This window comes from Macaca nemestrina, chromosome 2 (genome assembly GCF_043159975.1).
Source record: "Macaca nemestrina isolate mMacNem1 chromosome 2, mMacNem.hap1, whole genome shotgun sequence".
Taxonomy (NCBI): domain Eukaryota; kingdom Metazoa; phylum Chordata; class Mammalia; order Primates; family Cercopithecidae; genus Macaca; species Macaca nemestrina.
In genome coordinates this window covers 156,240,222-156,259,846 of record NC_092126.1, presented here as the reverse complement: position 1 = coordinate 156,259,846, position 19,625 = coordinate 156,240,222, and the positions used below count along the sequence as shown (strand labels likewise).

Here is a 19,625-nt window from a genome sequence, read left to right as displayed (position 1 = left end):
TTTCATTGTGAGGAGGTGCCCGCTGGGCACTGCTCTGCTCGCGAGCTCTCCGCATCCTCCCCGCCTGCCCTGACGGTTGGCAGCATTACAGCCGTTTATTTTTAGTTCTTGGTGGGCCAGCCATTTCCTGGTCACATGCTGTTTGAGCTCCCACTTCAGAAAGGCTCAGCTCACAAGACAGACTCTGCCCATCCTCAACCCCTCAGCCTTTCTCAAGGGCTGTGTCAAAGCGAAGCCAGCCCCGGCCCTACCTGTTTTAAAGTTCCTTTGAGGAGCCCTTTCTTCTGGCCCACTTGCAGCCAGAGTGATTTTGAAGTTTAATTTACGAAATGGGCAAGGTAGCTGTTTCCATGTGTGGGGAGAGGTGCACAGAACCTGGTTCTGGGAGCTGGGGCCTGAGATCCGGGTCCAAACCTGCCACCAACTGGTGGGACCTCAAAATCTGTCCCTGACCCTTGTACAGTGAGAAAGGAAGGTATGGAGGCTTCCTTGCGGCCCACTGCTCTGTCAGTGACCATCAGATGAGAGCAGTTCTGGTCACTGCTGCAGCTTCAGTTATGCGTATGCACATAGTAACAGGTGCACCTGCTGCATGCTGCTCTGGGCCAGGGCCTGTTCTAAGCAATTTATCACTGGTAAGTTTACAGATGGGAGCTCTATACCTAGGTACCATTATTACCATCTCCACTTCACAGATAGGAGATGGGATGGGGACGCCTCAGGCCAGGTCTGTGTTTGTGCCCTGTAGCTGGGACTGGAACCCAGTGTCACTCCAGACTCTGCCTTCCCTCCATGGCAGCCTCCCCAGCTTTGCCCTTGATCTCCATGTGTGCTGGATCACAGTGTGTCACTCTGATTGGGGAAAGATGGGTGATCGACCCTCCTTGAATGTCTTTAGGGAAATACTCAGTATTTGGAGATAGAAAAAAAACCAACCATGCAAGGTCCTTATTACCTAGGCAGGGTGCAGCGGTGTGGCTTCATAGGGTGTCAGGTGTGTGGTGAGTGTGCATGCACTGACATGCACCGGCAGGTCCAGGCTGCCCCAGCAGCCAGGGGACAGGTGTGCTAGAAAGAAAAGGCTCCAGAGGGTATATCATCTCCAAGATGGATCTGAAGATGCCAGTCTGAGGGTGATAGAGACTACTGCTAAAGATCGAATGGCTTCTTCTGGGGACCTAGAGTGATGTCTGTTTTCTTCTCACCCTCTGGTCCCATGAAGCCAGGTTGGACACAGAAAACACTGGACTGTACCCAGTTGCTGTGGTAGCAGGGGATCCTCAGGCTCAAGACCAGCTCTGCCTCAGCAGAACGGTAGCGCCTCACAAGCATGCCAGGGGTGTGGCTGCTGTTCGCCAAGGGGTGTGCCGCAGCAGCCACGGCCATCTGGATCTCAGACCCTGCCCAAGCAACCTGGGTGGGGACATCTCCCTGGAGCCCCACCTGGACCTGTCCTGAGGCCAACCCAGCCCCTGACCCTGGCTGGAGTGAACCTCTGCCTGTGCCCCAAGCTCGACCACTGGGTCCTTCCCTCTGTGCCACCTCACTGAGCTTCCTTCCTTCCCCTCCCTGCCGCCTCTCCTTTTCCTATTGCCCTCTTGTCCTCAAACTCTCCCAGAGACAGAACCACTGTGCGGGGGAGGGGGACATAGGGCTAAATTGCAGATGGGACTTGTCCTCAAGGAGCAACTAAGTTTACTGATGTCGCCATAGTCATTACACCCACCTCAGTATGCAGTCTCAGCTGCGTGCTGAGAACATAGGAAAGGAAGATCCAGGTTTCAACACGGGTGGAAATAAGAGGCTCCACCTCCACCCTCCTCCCTCCCGGCTCTCAGGCGCTCCTCTGGCTTCTCAGAGCTTGTATGTCACCATCTAAGCTGCAAATCCCCAATGCCCATCACGTGGCCTCTCTGGGTGGCACCCCATGCCTGATGCTGAAGTTGCCTGAATACCACCCCCAGTTGTGCTCCCCTTTCCTCTCAGATTCAGGAACCCACCTCTGACTTGATAAAGATGGGCCCTGGGAGGGGCACACACCCTCCTCTGTGAGCATCTGCTCCCACCACAGACTCCTGGGGCTCTAGGAAGCCTAACAGCCTGAGGATGAAGGGCAACCCTGTGTCTCATTCGGGGAAGAAGTGGTGCTGGAGCGAACGGGGCTGCAGACCTGGAGTGGAAGAGGTCCCACTGGCCTCTCAGCACCTTATGACTTTACTATGTCTCCCTGCCTGCAGAATGGGCATACAGATATCAAGGCCATATGCTTGTGGTGCGGAATAAAAGAGAAGAACAGAAAGTCCCCAGGAGAGGCCCGGGCCGCAGTTGTGCTCTGCTGTGGGTGAGAAGAGGTGCATGTTTGGGAAGCTCACGTGCTCTCCTCATCTATAATAATTACCACACCTATTCCAAGGCTGTAATGAGGGTCAAGGCAATGTTTGAAAAGCTTTGCATGGATAATCAGGCATATAATAAAAATTAATTAATATTTAATATGAGTATCATCTCTCTCTCTGAGAATTCTTATCAATACTCTATGACATAGGTAATATTACATCACTTTCCAACTTTGGAAGCCACACTAGTTAGCATGAAGCTGTAACTGGCGTCGAATCAGGTTTTCCTAAGGCGAAAAAGCAGTCACCCCAACATAGCCAATATTTATGGAATACTCTCTGTGGGCCAGGCCCCCTACATAGAGGAGCTCATTTAATTCCCTGTTAATCCCCCTACTGAACCTATGGGGTAGAAAGAGACTTTGACTCATCCCTTACTGTAGATGAGAAAACTGAGGTGCAGAGAGGTTAGTAACTTGCCTGGAGTCACATAGCAAATAAGTGGTTAAACTGACTCAAATTCAGGCCTTTCAGACAACAAGGACTATGTATTTGTTCTACACCCAAATATAACCTACATATCTGTTATAATTAGCTACATCTTTTCTCAGCTCCTGAACCACAGCAAATAGCATCCCTGGTGCCGAGAAGAATTTCCTTTCCTAGAATTATTCAGTCTTTCTTTTTAACACAGGATCACGTGTAAGTAATTTGACTTTTTTTCTCCTCCAACAAGTGACTCATTCAAACACTTCAGAAACGGCTTCTTCTGGGGACCTAGAGTGATGTCTGTTTTCTTCTCACCAGGAAACCTTAAATATTTTCATCTGAGAGACCATATGAATAATTTTGAATGAATAACTACGCCTTTGGGGTAAATTCCTTCTGAAAGATAACCAGGTGGCAAATTATCAGGCCGCTGGGCACTGGAATGAGAAGAGACGGTGCTGGGTCTCCAGGAGCGTCCATGTGGCTTCCAAAGCCTCCAACACAGAACTGCAATTCGGCATTCAGACGGCACACTTGCTGCGGCCCTCGGAAGAGCCACGTGTTCTTGTCACTTCAGTGAAGCTGAGTGAACAACGTGCCCGATTCCCGTGTGACTAGCTCGGGGTTCACATTGTACCTGCCACAGCAATCACTTTGCAAATTTTTAAAAACAGTTCAACAGTGGGTAAAAGAACAGAAACATGTACCCCCAACGTCGCTGAAGGCTGATGAAGAGCATTCCTGCAGGAGCAGCCACACTGTGGGCCGCATCACTTCAGATTAGCTAACACGGGAAGCATGAACTTTTTATAGAAAAGATGGGAGCTGTCTATTTAATTTCAGGGAACTGAAAAAAAAGTTTCTCTTCTCAGCCAGTGACTAATGTGTGGTGAGGAGAGCAGGGATCTGTGTGTTGGGAAAGAGGACAGTATGGGGGCTTGTTGAGCACCTACTATGTGCCCAGCAGCCACTCTGCCAGCAGCTAAGATATTCATTTAATCTTCACCGGGTAGAAACTATGACTTAGAGTTACAAGTGGGGAAACTGAGGCTCAGTGAGGTTTAGTAGCTTGTCCAAAGTCACAAATGTTATGTCCTATGAAGATCTTTCCCTATGATCACTCCCCAAGGTAGTCTGGGCCCTCCCTCCCTCCCCCATACGTCCCATGCACACTTCTGCCAGACCCCCATAATGGCCCCCCACCAACTACTTTTGCTCTTGAAGTACGTCTGTCTCCATGGATTCTCCGAGGCAGTAACCAGGTCTGTGTGATTTCCTAATTCCATACCCAGCATTGACCCAGCACACAACAGGTTCTCATATAATAGCTGTTGAATCTGTTTATTGCAAATGTTGTGTGTATATTTCCCATTTTAACTATGTAGACACACGCCTTATTGAAAGTAAATCGTACCCAGAAAACACTCGTAGTGCCCCTGGCTCTTTTCTCCTTAGAATCTGCCAAACCCCTTTCTTGAGCGGGAGCCCCAATCCACTTCCTCAGTTGCACACAGGGTCGCCTCCCAACTGTGCCTTCCTGGCCTGTTTATCAGTCAAGCAGAAGCACTCTTACGAAGGGTGCTGTGTCCTCAAAAACAGCATCAAAGAACTCCGAAGACAGTGGCTTTGTTGGTTCGTTATAGAGGATTCTGGAAGTCAGTTGTGCCATAATCAATGTAAAACCATATGACATAAATTTTTGTGACAAAAGATATTTGTAATGAGATCTTCTCTTTCAAATATGAAGCCTTAGTTTACCTCTTTAAAAACACTAGTTACAGCCGGGCGCAGTGGCTCACATCTGTAATCCCAGCATTCTGGGAGGCTGAGGTGGGCGTATCGCTTGAGGTCAGGAGTTCAAGACCAGCCTGGCCAACATGGTGACACCTCATCTCTACAAAAAATACAAAAATTAGCCGAGTGTGGTGGCATGCCCCTGTAATCCCAGCTACTCAGGAGGCTGAGGCAGGAGAATTGGTTGAACCCAGGAGGAAGATTGTGGGGGACCGAGATTGCACCACACTGCACTCCAGCCTGAGCCACAGAGCGAGACTCTATCAAAAAAACAAAACAAAACAAAACAAACAAAAAACAAAAAAACTAGTTAGGAAATTATCCTTTAAGGCTTACCTTCCTTATATTCTCCATCATCACCATCACCCTCACTCTCACCAATATTACCATCACTATCACCATCACCATCTATGGGTGCCTGTCATGGAGCCTGGATTTATTTGATCCCTCAATATTTGCACTATTGCACCCATCATGTTAGATGAGGCAATGGAGGCTCAGCGAGGTTAGGAAATTTCCCAGGGGTCACATAAGCAGTCAGTAGCAAAGGCAAGGTGACATTCTTGCCTGCCTGGTTCCAAAGATTGTAAACAATTCACTAATCAATGGGGCAGTCATAAAATTCCATATTTCATGATTCGTGGCAAGGATCAAATAATTCAAAAACACATTTGGGGCTGGACCTTAGCTTGTGAGAGTCTCAAGGGCAGAAGTATGGTCTCATTCCTCTTTCTATCCCACAGTGAAAGCACATGGTAAGCACTTCTTGAAAGAGTGAATGAACGGATTATTATTTTTTTTTTTGAAAAGATATATATATATATATATTTAGAATTAGGCAGCTGGACTCAGTTTAGATGATCCCAATTTTGTTGGCAACATCCAAAGCGTCGTAATCAGGAGCCAGTCGAACATACGCCTTTTTCTCTCCATCAGGCCGAATCAGGGTGTTGACCTTGGCCACATCAATGTCATAGAGCTTCTTCACAGCCTGTTTAATCTGGTGCTTGTTGGCTTTAACATCCACAATGAACACAAGTGTGTTGTTGTCTTCTATCTTCTTCATGGCAGACTCAGTAGTCAGCGGAAACTTGATGATAGCATAGTGGTCAAGCTTGTTTCTCCTGGGGGCGCTCTTCCGAGGATATTTGGGCTGCCTCCGGAGTCGCAGTGTCTTGGGCCGCCGGAAGGTGGGTGACGTGCGGATCTTCTTTTTTTTGTGGCTGTGGACACCTTTCAACACTGCCTTCTTGGCCTTTAATGCCTTCGCTTTGGCTTCGGCTTTAGGAGGGGCAGGAGCTTCCTTCTTCGCTTTCGGCGCCATCTTGTGAAAAGGGTCCGAATGAACGGATTATTTAAGAAATTACAGACTATCAGAGCCCTGGGGCACTCTGTTCCATAAGAGTGTAAAATGTTCTCAAATAAATTTTGAAGCAAGTTTAACTCTAGAAACAGAATAGCAATTTGTAAACTTAAAGTCTCAGAATGATGCTTTTGACAATATCCAATGCGGCCAGGTTTTAGCTATTAAGAAATAGAATTCAAACACTTTTCAGTACATGTCTCTGGCAGGTAACTGGAATGTGGTGAGGCCATCAGTAATAATAATGAGCAGGTGAATACATGCTATATGCCAGAACCTTTGAAAAACACTACACCTAAATTATTGTTTACTCCTCACAACAACTTATGAGGTAGAAATTTCAATACCTTCATTTCATAGATGAGGAAACCAAAGCTCAGTAATGTTCCAGTAACTTGTCCAAGGATAACAGAGGATATTATGGACAAGCGTATGCCAATAAATTTGACGTCTTGGATGAAATACACAAACTCCTTGAAAAACACTACTAAAGCTGACACAAAAAGAAAAAGAAAATTGGGATAGTCCTATTAATAGTTAAAGAAACTGAATTTATAATTAAAATCCTTCCCAGAAAGAACACTCCAGGTCTTGATAGCCTCACTGATCTACCAAACATTGAAGGAAAAAATAATAATGATCTTACACAAATTCTTTCAGAACTAACTAAGAAGGAGCACTTCCCAATTCATTTTATTAGCCAGAATATCCCTGGTACCAAACCTGGAGAAGGACATAACAAAAAACAGACTGCAGACCAAGGCCCTGCAGCTAGTAAATGACTGAACCAAGATTTGAGCCCATATCTGATGCCAAAGCCTGTGTGTTTAACCATCACACCACATTGCCACTTTCTGTGCCAGTTGCTTTTGTATAGCTGATGTGTGGTTTAAGGATCACAGCCCTCATTTTGGGGATGTGTAATGACTACTGGAGTCTTAGAAATAAAATGTTAAGAACCGAGGCCTGACCTACATTACTCTGACATCCAAGACAACTAAGTAAGGGAGTATTTCCCAATAGTTTCCTGACTCTGACTCTCCCTTCTCCCTTTGGCATTTCCTTCCCCCTCCCCCATACTGAGATATCCTTTCCTCTCTTTTTCCTACTGAAGCTCCCTGTCCTGTCCATCCCTCCAGCTCTCCAAGCCCCGATGCTCACCTCCTTCAGGGAACCTAGTGCATCACTCATGTGTCTACCCCTGGGCAGTGATTCTAGGCTGTAGTGTCCATCAGAGTTGCCTAAGGGCTTGCTAAACACTGACTGCTGGTCCTACCCTGGAGCCCGAGAGTGTGCACTTCCCACAAATCCCTGGGTGGTGTTGCTGCTACTCCTACTGCTGCTGGTTTGACCAGAACCACACTTTGAGAACCACTACCATACTCACAGCCCCTCACATCTAGAGATGGTTCCTTTCAGCTCAGCATATGGAGTCTCTGGGTAAAACTCTGCTAAAAAGAATTGGATTGTCAGGCCAGGAGTGATGGCTCATGCCTGTAATCCCAGCACTTTGGGAAGCCGAGGTGGGCAGATCACCTGATGCCAGGAGTTTGAGGCCAGCCTGACCAACATGGTGAAACCCCATCTCTACTAAAAACAAAAAATTAGCCAGGCATGGTGACGTGCACCTGTAATCCCAGCTACTCAGGAGGCTGAGGCAGGAGAATCGCTTGAATCCGGGAGGCAGAGGTTGCAGTGAGCTGAGATCGTGCCATTGTACTCCAGCCTGGGCAACAGAGCAAGACTCTGTCTCAAAAAAAAAAAAAAAAGAAGAATTGGATTGTCTTTGACCATAGGCTTCCTACAAATCAATTTTTAAACAACTGGCATTTCAAAAGTTCAACTAACCTGCATCACCTAGACGTTGCCCTCACTTAGTGCCATAGTCCACACTAAAACCCTGTGACAGAGGTAGTGCATCTTCCCCATTTCTCAGATGAAGACAGCAAGGCCCAGGGAGGCTGGTGAGGGGGAGGCTGCCATCGCAGCTGAGGTCTTCTCCTCAGAGTACTGAGGAGTCCAGTACTCAGAGTACTGGACCCTGAACTGCCGGCCCGGGTGGCTTAGCCCCCAGGTACTGAACATATTTAAGTAGCAAGTGAGCTCCAAGAGGCTGCGAGTTGATATCTGTTTGGTTCAGCATTTCTCCAGTGCCCAGACAGTGCAGGCACATAGTGAGTTTCAATAAATACTTGCTGAGTGGAGGGAGAGCAGAGCAGCCTCCTTGCCTCCACCCCACATCACCCCACCGCTGAAGCACCATCAGAGTCCTGGGGGTCTGTCCTGAGGATGGAGCGGGGCTCCTGTGAGCACTCAGCTCAGTGCCTGGCATGCGCCATGACTGCTTTCCTCTTCCACCCATCATCTCGACATCAGCCAGCCCTTCCCCAGGCCACTCTGCACAACAGCAATAAGGTGCTTCTCTTCATAACTATCCGCCCTTGTGGTTAACAAAGAGCTTTCATAGCTAGTTTCTCATTTAGAATCAGAGAATTCTAGAAGTGGAAGAAACTTCCTAAATCCTCAATCTCCTGGGCTCAAGTGATCCTTCCACCTCAGCCTCCCAAGTAATGGGGTCAGGTGCACGCCACTGCATCCAGCTAATTTTTGTATTATTTTTGTAGAGACAGAGTCACATCCTATTGCCCAGACTGGTCTCAAACTCCTGGCCTCAAGCGATCCTCACACCTCAGCCTCCCAAAGTGCTGGAATTACAGATGTGAACCACTGCGCCTCATCCTGAAAAAGTTTTTTTGAAGTGAATCCTTTAATCAAATGAAACCTTCTATAGAAAAAGAGCTGAGTGGCCCTGCATAAGGTGGGAAAGAAGGCAGTGCCCAGCCCTCTCGGTTTCGGGGACACTCCCCACAGCCCCTTGGAGGATATAGACTCTCCAGGGCAGGTCTCGTCCACTCCAGGTCTCTTCACCTTTCAGAAAGAACCAAGAGAGCAGGAGGGAGAGTGCCATGTCCAAGCCATGGCGTGGGTTGGTCAAAGAACTAAGGCGTGAGGGCCAGGTGCAGCTGCACAGAGGGAGTCTTGCAAATGAACAGTGAATATCTAAGAATAATGGAATAGACTCCAGGAGGCAGGGCTGTATGGAGCAAAGCCAGGTCACAAAACCCTGTTGGAGTCTTTAAACATCTTTAACCACTTGGCCTGTGATCCAAAGTGAGAAGCTCAGTGACTTGCCCAAGGTCACAAGGCTGGTTGCCCAGGGTTACAAGGGTGAATGCCAAGGGTCACAGACTGAGTGCCCAAGGTCACAAGGCTGAGCACCCAAGGTTATAAGGCTGGGTACTCAAGGTCACAAGGGTGAATGTTGAGGTCATAAGGTTGAGAGCCCAAGGAAAGGCTAGGTATCTAGGGTCACAGGCAGGGTGCCCAGGGTCACAAGGATATGTGTCCAAGGTCACAAGACTGAATGATTTATTTATTTCCTCTTTCCCTTTATGCTGCTTGTCCCTAATTAGGCCCCAGAAGCCTACTTAAACCCCCATCTGCCTATGTCTCAACCCTACGATTTGTGCTAGCCAAGCCCATGTAAGCAGGAACCACAACTGCTCATTGCCTCAGGCAGTTACCCTCCCAATCCTGCCTCCTTGAAGGCCTGGCAACCGGTCCAACAGGAGCAGAGGCAGCTGCTCTCTGCTCACCGTGAGCTTTGTGGTCCCAGAGACCATCTTCCCTCTGGTCCTGCTCATCACAAGGCAACCCTTTACTATTTCTGCCTTCCTCCAGTTATGCATTTTATTTTATTTTTTGTGATAGGGTCTCGCTCTATTGCCCAGGCTGGAGTGCAGTGGTGAAATCACAGCTCACTGCAGCCTTGACCTCCTGGGCTCAAGCGATCCCAAGTAGCTCCCAAGTAGCTCCCGCCTCAGCCTCCCAAGTAGCTGAGATCATAGGCATGCACCTTTAAGCACTGCTAATTCTTGTGTTTTTTATAGAGACAGGGTTTGACAGTTGTCCAGGCTGGTCTCAAAGCCCTGGGCTCAAGCAGTCTTTCCCCATCAGCCTCTCAAGGTGCTGGGGTTACAGGTGTGAGCCACCACGCCCAACCTCCTCCATTTATCTTGAAAGGTTTTCATCTGCCTTAGGAAGAAGACAAATGTCCACCACTGGCTCTGCATCATTCTAGGACTTAGCGCCATACTTACCATCTGCAGTTAACTCAAGGGGCATTTGAAAATTATAAAGAGAAGCCCTACGTTAATTTTAATCCAGGGTAGTAGAACACCAGGGGCAGCATGTATGTGGGGAGCAGACAGGTGGGGGACCTCAGCCTGGTGGCAACAGTCCTGGCTGTCTTGGGAAGGACGCCTCCTGGCCTCCATGAGGTTCTGTTTCTCAACACAACAGTGGTGCAATGGTGGGTCTCACACCAACGTCTCTCAGGGCATCTGAGCCTCGCACCTTCCTACCGTCCCTCAAAAAGCAAAAGAGGTGTCATGGGAGGAAGAAAGAAAACCTGTGTTTACCAAACCCCAGGCTCCGAACCAAGCACCCTACATACTTCACCTCACTGAATCCCTGGGATAACCCCAGCAAGCCTTATCAGCCCTACTTTTTCAACTTAGGGGATTGTGCAGACTTGCCAAGGCCGCACAGGTAGTAAAGGATGAAGCCACAATTCGAGGCCTCGTCTGTCTGGTTCCAGAGCTCCTGCTCCCCCAACCTCTAAGTGCAGACAGCATGCTGCATTGGTAGTTCACTTCTGACAGCACCCCACAGGCTGGTATTGTTAGCCCATTTTACAGATGAGGAGTGTGAAGTCTAGAGAAGTCAAGTAACTTGCCAAGGCCACAGAGCAAATTAGAGCCAAGGTCTGTCTCTCTAAAGCTGAGCCTGTTTCACATCTGTGCAAAGGCTGGTGGAAGGAAGGTCACGTGAACTGTCCTGCACACTACTGCATGCCAAGCGTTCCCACGGCACTCTTGAGGGAGTAGTCTGGCTGCTCCTCCTACAAGCAGGAAAGCTGAGGTTCCTGTGGGGTTAAAGCCACTCCAGCTGACCCAGCAACTAGGGAGAGGCTGGATATGCAGGGGGCTCTGTATGCATCCAAAACTCTGCTCTCTGCTGTGGTGTGAATGTTTGTCTCCCCTCGGAATTCATGTTGAAATCCCAACCCCAAAGGTGATGGTGTTGGGAGGTGGGGCCTTTGGGAGGTGATAGGTCATGGGGGCAGAGGCCTCATGAATGGGGTTAGAGGCCTTATTAAAGGGGCTGCAGAGCTCTCTAGCCCTCTTCCCACCATGTGAGGACACAGTGAGAAAGCATCATCTATGAACCAGGAGGTGGTTCCCTCACCAGACACGGAATCTGTCAGCACCTTGACCTTGGACTTCCCGGCCTCCAGAACTGTGAGGAATAGATCCCTGCTGTTTCCCAGCCACCCAGTCTAGAGTGTTCTGTTACAGCAGCCTGGGCGCACTAAGGCACTCTCAGCAGATTTGAAGGCAACAACTGGGCTCCAGCCTGGGCTGGTTTCCTCCCAGGGTTACTGAGATGGAATGAGATGCTTGAGGAAGCCCCTTATAAACTGTGAGGTTCTGTGCTTGTGACTATTGTTATTTTTGAGGGGCCCAAGAATGCTGTGGGCTGCTGCTTAGAGACCAGGGTCCCCCCAGGGGGCCAAGTTCTAGACCCCTTGCACTCTAGAGCCAGACAGCTTGGGCTTGAATCTAGGGTCTGCCACATAGCAGCCGTGCCACCTTGGGCAGTGGCTTAACCTGTCTGTGCCTCAGCTTCCTCAACAGTAAGAGGAGGACAACAGTCTTGCCTCCTGGTAGTGCTGTGAGGACAAGTCAGATAAGGTGGGAACACATAAACACAGTGTTGAGCACATGCTGGGGGCTCAGTACTTGTGTCTTCTTAGGACAGGCCATGGGGGTCACCACAAGACAGAAGAGGCCTAGGCAGGTGGGGTGGATACAGGCTGTGCCGGGCTGGCTCTGGACCGGGACAGCGTGATGGGGACTTGTTAAAGGAGTGCACCTGCTCTTGTCTCACTGCCTTATGTGGCATCCACAACATGTGGACTTGGGGGAGGGACCCTGAGACATCGTTCAATATGATGCAGACTAGAACTCAGCCTTCCGTTTCTAGAGGCAGATGTCATTACAAAGAGACTCAGGCTCGCCACTGTTGGGCCTTCCCTGTCTCTCACCTCTCTGCCAAATCTTGTTGCTTTTATCTCTGCGTCTCTCCACTCTGCTCAGGCCTCTTTATTCCTAGGGTCACCACCCAAGTTCATGGCTCAGAGAGGTCTCGTTGACACTGCCACACAGCACACGGCAAGTCCCTCCCAGCCTGGCAGCCCAAAGTCCTCCCCACACTCCCTGCCTTCGCCTTGCAATCTGTCTTCACGCAGCAGCCTTGGGTCGTTCAGAAGCCACACACGTCACAGCATATTGCTCCCCTGCTTGCAGCCCTCCCTCCAGTGGCTTCCAACATCCCAGAGCAGCCTCTGCTCCTCCTCCTTGGGCCCATAAGGCCCCTATCCACCACTGCTCACCGGCTGCTTTGTCTAAGCTGTGGCCATCCTGGCTTGCTGGCGACCTGGGAGCACCCTGCTAGCCCCCGCCCCCGGGCCTAGACTCCCTCTGCCACCTGGACCTTGGCAAGAACGGGTCCAACTGACTGCCACAGCCTCTTGAAAGGCTTCCCGAACTGCTGGGCAGAGGGAGCCCCTCTCCCTGGCAGCCTCCTGCCTCTTGCCTCCCCTGCACTGGGCAGGACATAACATTTCTCCTTATTCACTCATGTCTGCCTGGCTCACTGCTGGACTTCTGTGCCTAGAACAGTTAGGAGTGCAGTTGGGCACTCAGTGAATATCAAAGAATGAATGAAGAAGAGTTCCTTCACCTGAATGCTCTTCCTCCGTATTTCCCTGTTCAATCTCACCTCCTTGAGGAAGCATCCTTTTGAAGTCTGGGCCAGAACTTTCAATAGCTGCAATGTCTCCCCGAACCTTGCTTTGCAGGTGAGCTGGCAGGTGCTGCATGTCTAATAGATGCCTGGCGTTGTGTATGGTTTTTTACACACACTCTCTCAGGGGTCCTTAGCAGCAGCAGCAGCAGCATCACCCCTGGCGGCCTGTTAGAAAAGCATATTCTTGGGCCCAACAGCAGACCAACTGAATCTGAATCCTAGGGCGGGCCCAGCCATCTGGCTTTCAACAGGCCTTCCTGGGGATGCTGCTGCCACTGGAGTTTCAGACCCTGTGCTATCTCATTTCGTCTCCACGGCCACAGAGCAACCTTGTTATTATCACGGTCATCATTTTACAAATGAGCAACTGAGCTGCATGCAGGTTTTTGTTTTGTATAACAAAGAGACAAATGACCTCATATCAGAGAGGGCACACAAACTCAGATCCGAGGTTTACACCAAATAAACTCAACAGACTTTCATCAAAGGTGGAGCATTCACTATGCTTAACAGTGAATGAAGAGGGAAGAGGAGGAGGCAGGGAGAGGAAGGGAAGGAGCTGGCAACAGCAGAGACCCTGCGGGTCTCAGGGTGGCATGGTCCACTCTCCCACACTCTACCAGTTGCAGCAAGTTCACTGTCACCCACCCTCGGAGTTGGGCCCCCATGAACTCTTGAAGCCTTAAAGGGCAACTCACTCTGTTATTTTAATTCTCGTATTTACTAAGGCAAGAAAAACGGTTAACGCATTTTTCAAACGTTTCAAACAAAAATATATTACTTGTAACCGATGGCAGTTTATTTTAGAGTACTTCCAGCAAGAGACCTTGACTCAAATCTGTCTCCCTGGATGAAAAACACTTGTATACAATTATTCCCCCTGAATTTCCTAAATACTCTTCTTCTGACTGGGTAGGACCCACCCGCCAAAAAGAACCGCGCTTAACTGCCGCCCACAGACATTACCTCAAAACTTCCTCTTCTCACGTGCCCCAGCTAAGTTAAAACACACACACACACACACACACACACAGAAAGCCCTCTTTAACACTTTCCCTCAAATATTTGCAGATAATTAATTCACTGTTAATCAGTTGAGGATGGTTCCTTTATACTCTGTAAATACAGAGGAGGCGTCTCTGGCCCCAGCAAGTGCGCTTGGAGCCGAGCGTGTGTGTTAGGAAGTCAGGGGGCTGCTCCCTGGGGAAGGGCCCTTTCCAGCAGGACTGCAGGGAGTGGGCCTGCTGGCGCCTTCCAAGGTGAAATGGGCCTCAGATTCCCGCCGTCTCTCGCAGCAGCACCTCCCGGGTGGGGCCGTGTGTGCCCTTCTCTCGGAGTCCTCCTGGCCTCCTAGGGGTGAGACCGGCCCTTCTGCCTGCGTGGAAGGCTGAGGGGTTTCCAGTGAGTCACTGCAGCAGCTGGCAGACCCAGGGACCAAGAGAACGCCAGCCCTGGTTTTCTCCCTGCTATATTTAGAATGTTGCAGAAAATCCCATCTTCTGGTGTCCCCACCTGTTCACACATGGCAGCAGCCCCTCTGTTTCTGTCTGCCCATGCACCTCTCCCTCATGGGCCCTGCTCTGGGGCCCCTCTCCTGAGAATCTCCAAAGTCTCCTGGTGGCCTTCCATCCTTCCAGGCCCCAGAGTCCTTCCCAATAAATCCTGTCTTCACTGGCTCCAAACCGTGCCTGTGTGGCCTCCTCTGCTTGGTGGTGGTTCTCAACCTGGGCTGCACATGAGAATCGCCTCGTGTATCTTTTAAAATCCTGATGCCCAGGTCACACTAAAGACCAACAAATCAGGATCTCTGAGGGGTAGGGGAGGGGGAGTCCAGGCTTCAGGATTTTTTGACTCCCCAGTGATCCTGACTGTAGCCAAGGTGAGAACCATGGCTCTCAATGATCGGAGCCTTTCCTCCTGCTGACAAGCTTCCGCTCTCCCGACAAGACCTGGCCACCCTGCCGGCCCTCCAGGGACTGAGGATGCCTTGAGCCCCGGAGGTGCCACACCCCTGTCCAAGCTGCTGGCCTGGTGGCGCCTCTGTCCCAGCAGTGCCTCCACGGCACTTACAGGCTCTCCACCTGCTTGGTCACCAGACTCAGGTCCAGTGGCCACGTTCCTGGACCCTCTCCTCATTGAGGGGAACCAGCAGTGCCCCGCTTACGTGGATACCTTAATGTGGATGTTCTACCCTTAATATTTAAAGCATTTCTGGTCTGATCTATTTCAGCTTATAAACTCTTCCAGTCCTTCAACAAACACTGGTGATGCCTCCACTTCCTGCTCAGTCCAGGAATGGACTGCGCTGTGCAAAGATGACGAGAAGGTTCTTGGGGGAGGGAGACAAGTGAATGGACAACACAGTGTAAGACACTGTCTTTGCCTGCCTGCAGTGGCTGCCTTGTCTAAAGGAATAGTTCCCACACAGGATAATACATGCTATAAAAAGCTATGCCCTTAGAGAGGGACTGCTTGCTTTCTCTGGGGAAGACAGGTCATGTTCTCATTAGGACAACAGTTACTGTGTCCATGCATTTCTCCTTGCTTCACATCTCACCCAGAACAAACACCCAATTAGGAACTTCAATCAATACTTATTAATGATGTCAATACTAATAGCCTTCACACCAAAACCTTCAGAAAGAACACAAGGATGGGTGAGAAGAAAGGAAACCCAGTGAGTGAGCTGAAATGCCCAGAAAATACATAAAGTAGAAACAACTGGGGAAATGCTCATTTAATAATAAACCCGGGAGTGTGGCGTGGCAGAGATGGATAGCCATCAGTAATGTCCATTCTCTGTGTCTACCTTACCAACAGAAGTTTCTGTTGTTTAGCTCAGTAGTTAACAAATTACAGTTCCTGCCTCCCTTGCAGCTAGGCAGAGCCCTGTGAACAGCGCTGGTCAATGCGGTGTAGCTAGAGCCTTCTAGGATTTCTAAAGAAGGTTTGCCTTCCCAATAGGAGCCCAGCCCTTTTTCTCTGTCACTTCCTGCTTCATCTACCTGTTAGAACATGAGGCCGGAGGTAGTGCCCACACAGATGAAAGCCACATGCTAAGTAGTACCAGCTGAGCAAACTACAGATGGAACCCTGGGCATTGATGGTGCCATGGAGTCCTTGCACCTGTCTCAGACGTCACGTGCCCTGGAAGAACACGAAACTTCCCTTTGCTAACACATGTGCAGTGAGAATGAGTCTGCTTGACTATACAGCCACAGGTTCCTCACTTATGAAATGGGGATAATAAGATTAATTGTTATGAGAAATTAGAGATCATATGAGAAAATTGCAAGGTACCGAGCCTGGCATGCTGTTGACACGGAATAAATGACAGGAATCACAATTTTCACTGCTGGCAAGCTGTTCAAACCCATGAGGTCATTCTGTACAAATTCTGAGGTTAAAATGGAAAACAAAGTTAAATTAGATGCTTACTGAACATGACTGTGAGCCCACCAATCTACCAGGCATGCTGGAGACACAGCCAGACTGCCACAACCACAGCGCCTAGAGGTTTCTGTCTGAACAGTGAAATACTGTAATGCATTGAGCAACGAGACCCATGGTAGTAAAATCAGTTAGCGTCAGATTTACAGAAGCCAGTGTTTCCATAAATCGTGTCATAGAAACTGGCAGTGAAACCACTGTAGGCAGCTCTGTCTACTTTGTAAAGCATTTCCCTGTCTATTGCTTCACTGTATCTTCAGAACAGCCTGTGCAGGCCTGAGGGGTGACCCAGCCCACTCAGGGCAGCCACACCGGGACAAGAACCTAACTCCCAGCCTCAGTCCTGCTGGTCTTGCTCAGAGCCCTGGGGTCACGCCCACCTGGGTACACAGCACAGCAGCCGGTCTACATTGTAGCTGGAGGGGACTTGGACAGGGTAGAGTGAAGGGGAAGAACGCAGCACACACTGCTGGGCCCTTGATGCATTATCTCACAGCAATCTGTCAAATAAATGCCCTGACATTCTCCCAATATTTGCTTTATTTCAAATTTTTTTTTTTGAGACAGGATCTTGCTCTGTCCCCCAATCTTCTGCCATAGGACAGCATTATCTTGCCCATTTGGTAGATGAGAACATCAAGACTGGTGATAGTTAGAAAAGGTCCAGATCACGGCTTGAACTCCCTGTTGAGTGGGCCCTGGACTGGGTGTATTAGTGTCTGAGCCCTTTTGCTGTCTGGAATGAAAGCTGCAGTGGCATGCTTCCAGCGACACCCTGGAGTGCAGATGACAACATGGCTAAAGACATGGGAGGTTTGGACATTGGAGCCCGGAGGTGCCACGGGCCCTGCAGCAGTGTTTTCAGCTCTGTTTTTAGTATTCAGTGTATCTCCAATGGGCACAACAAATGCCCTGACAGTCTCCCAATATTTGCTTTATTTATTTTTTTTTCTTTTTGAGACAGAATCTTGCTCTTTCCCCTAGGCTGGGTACAATGGTGTGATCATGGCTTACTGCAGCCTTGAACTTTCAGGCTCAAGTGATCTTCCCACCTCAGCCTCCTAAGTAGCTGGCACTATAGGTACATACCATAGTGACCAGCTAATTTAAAAAAATGTTTTTTTGTAGAGACGGGATCTCACTCTGTTGCCTGTGCTGGTCTCAAACTCCTGGCCTCAAGTGATCCTTCCACCTCAGCCTCTCAAAGTGCTGGGACTACAGGTGTGAGCCATTGCACCTGGCCTATTTTATTTAAATTGAAAAGCTATGTTGGGCTGGGCATGGTGGCTCATGCCTGTAACCCTGGCACTTTGGGAGGCCGAGGAGAGTGGATCACCTAAGGTGAGGAGTTCGAGACCAGCCTGGCCAACATGGTGAAACCCCATCTCTACCAAAAACACAAAAATTAGCCGGGCATAGTGGCAGGTGCCTGTAGTCCCAGCTACTCAGGAGGCTCAGACAGAAGAATCGCTTGAACCTGGGTGACGGAGGTTGCAGTGAGTTGAGATCACGCCACTGCACTCTAGCCTGGGTGACAGAGCGAGACTCCATCTCAAAAAATAAATAAATAAATAAATAAAATAAAAGCTATGTTGGAAAGAATGCAGTCTGCATAGATCTCTGTAGGCATTTGTGCCTGGAAACATTGTATACAGTAATAAATTTTTTTCTTAGAAAAGTCTAGACAGCTGTGGCTGTAATGGAGCAGCTCAGGAACTTACATAACCTCAGCAATGCATCAGGCGACACATCGTGGATTCCAGACCTTATTAAATAAGAGGGTTTGCTGTTAAAATGCTGAACAGTGAAATACTATAATGCATTGAGCAACGAGATCCATGGTAGTTAGTGTCAGATTTAGCATCCATTTGCTCCTCTCCCTCCCCAACCTTCTAAGGAAGTTTTGACCTGGGTTCAAATCCTTCCTTCTTCACTTACTAGCACATTTCTCAGCAAGAAGGAAATACAGCCAAGATCACAAGCCACCAGTACCTGCATCGCCAGCCTGCACAAGATCCCTGAAATGGCAGCCCATTTACTTGGCTTCCTTCTACTAAGCAAGCCACAGTCATTTCCATCCATAGACAACAAAAGTCACACACACAAGCCAACAGGGTTCATTTCTTGAATTACACACTTTCCTTAAACACTTGCCAGGGAGATTTCCATGAGTCATTCAAAGAGCTTGAAACAGGTGAACACCAACAACCACTTTCGTACTATATTTAGAATGTCACAGAGAGCTCTGCCTCAGCTTTAGATGTTATTCTGGAAACATCAAAAGGTGGGCTGTTTCTTTTCTCCCTTTATTCTAAAAAAGGAGGCTTTTAAAATTGTTTCTCAAAGTGCCACAGTCAGACAAAATAAACAAGGAGCAACATTTACTTAATCCCACAGATTTGGCCAAGTTTTATCTGATAAGAAGGTGGTTGGTGCTAAGATACAAAATAGATTCTTGGGACTCTAGCTGCATAGTACAAATATTCTTTGCCTTCAGGATGTCTCTAGAACATAATGATGATGAGTGTAACAAATTTTAAAGGACGCAAATGCAATAGGAAAAAAAATTCCTATCTGAGGCTTTTACATGTAAGAAGTACCAAAGTTAATAATGACACAGTCCCCATACTAAAAGCCTCAGAGATAATCCTCAAATATCATTCCTCAAACAGTCTCACAAATATTACTGGGACAGTTTGCAAAGCACTAAAGAATGTCACAACTATGGTAAGAAAGAATTAGTCAATACTGTCAGTTATGAGGATGCTTGTATATATCCAGCTGAATAAGAGCTCCTGGCAAATCACATTTGCAGCTCTTTACCTACAGAATGTCCCAGCAAGCTTTTCACCTCCCGTGCAGCTTCTCTGTACAGATAAGGCTTTTCCACATTTACAAGGACTCCCAGGCCTTTGTCACTGCTCCCCTGTCCCTCTTTTCAGAGACATCACTTAATTATTATCAATTTTCAAATCAGATAAAACAGAAGCAACATTTCTGGATCTGGGTCACAATTATAGAATTTTACAATGAAGCTGTGGGGAAATCACCGTGTTTAGTCACAGGGAAGTCTTAATTTTAAAAAGTGTTAGGCAAAGAACTAAACTGGGAGACTTCCCAGCCATAGAGAATGTTGCAAACATGATTATGAAACTACGTACCGACTCAGGCAACGAACACTGGATTTTGACAGTTGTGGATTTTGCTGCAGGACAAAGAATCAAAGACCTGGCCTGGGGTTGTGTGTGTGTGTTTGTGTA

The 19,625-nt window shown here is 48.6% G+C and overlaps 2 protein-coding genes across 6 annotated transcripts in view; both read right to left on the bottom strand.

The window, feature by feature from the left end:
- Nucleotides 1-19,625, bottom strand: part of LOC105477808 (monoglyceride lipase) — a 137,094-nt gene that overhangs the window by 73,412 nt on the left and 44,057 nt on the right. The gene's annotated exons all lie outside the window — the stretch shown is intronic.
- On the bottom strand, nt 5,422-5,959 carry LOC105477807 (large ribosomal subunit protein uL23). The gene has a single exon (XM_071092306.1). The coding sequence runs from the start codon at nt 5,941-5,943 to the stop codon at nt 5,473-5,475; it is 471 nt and encodes a 156-aa protein (XP_070948407.1). The 5' UTR covers nt 5,944-5,959; the 3' UTR covers nt 5,422-5,472.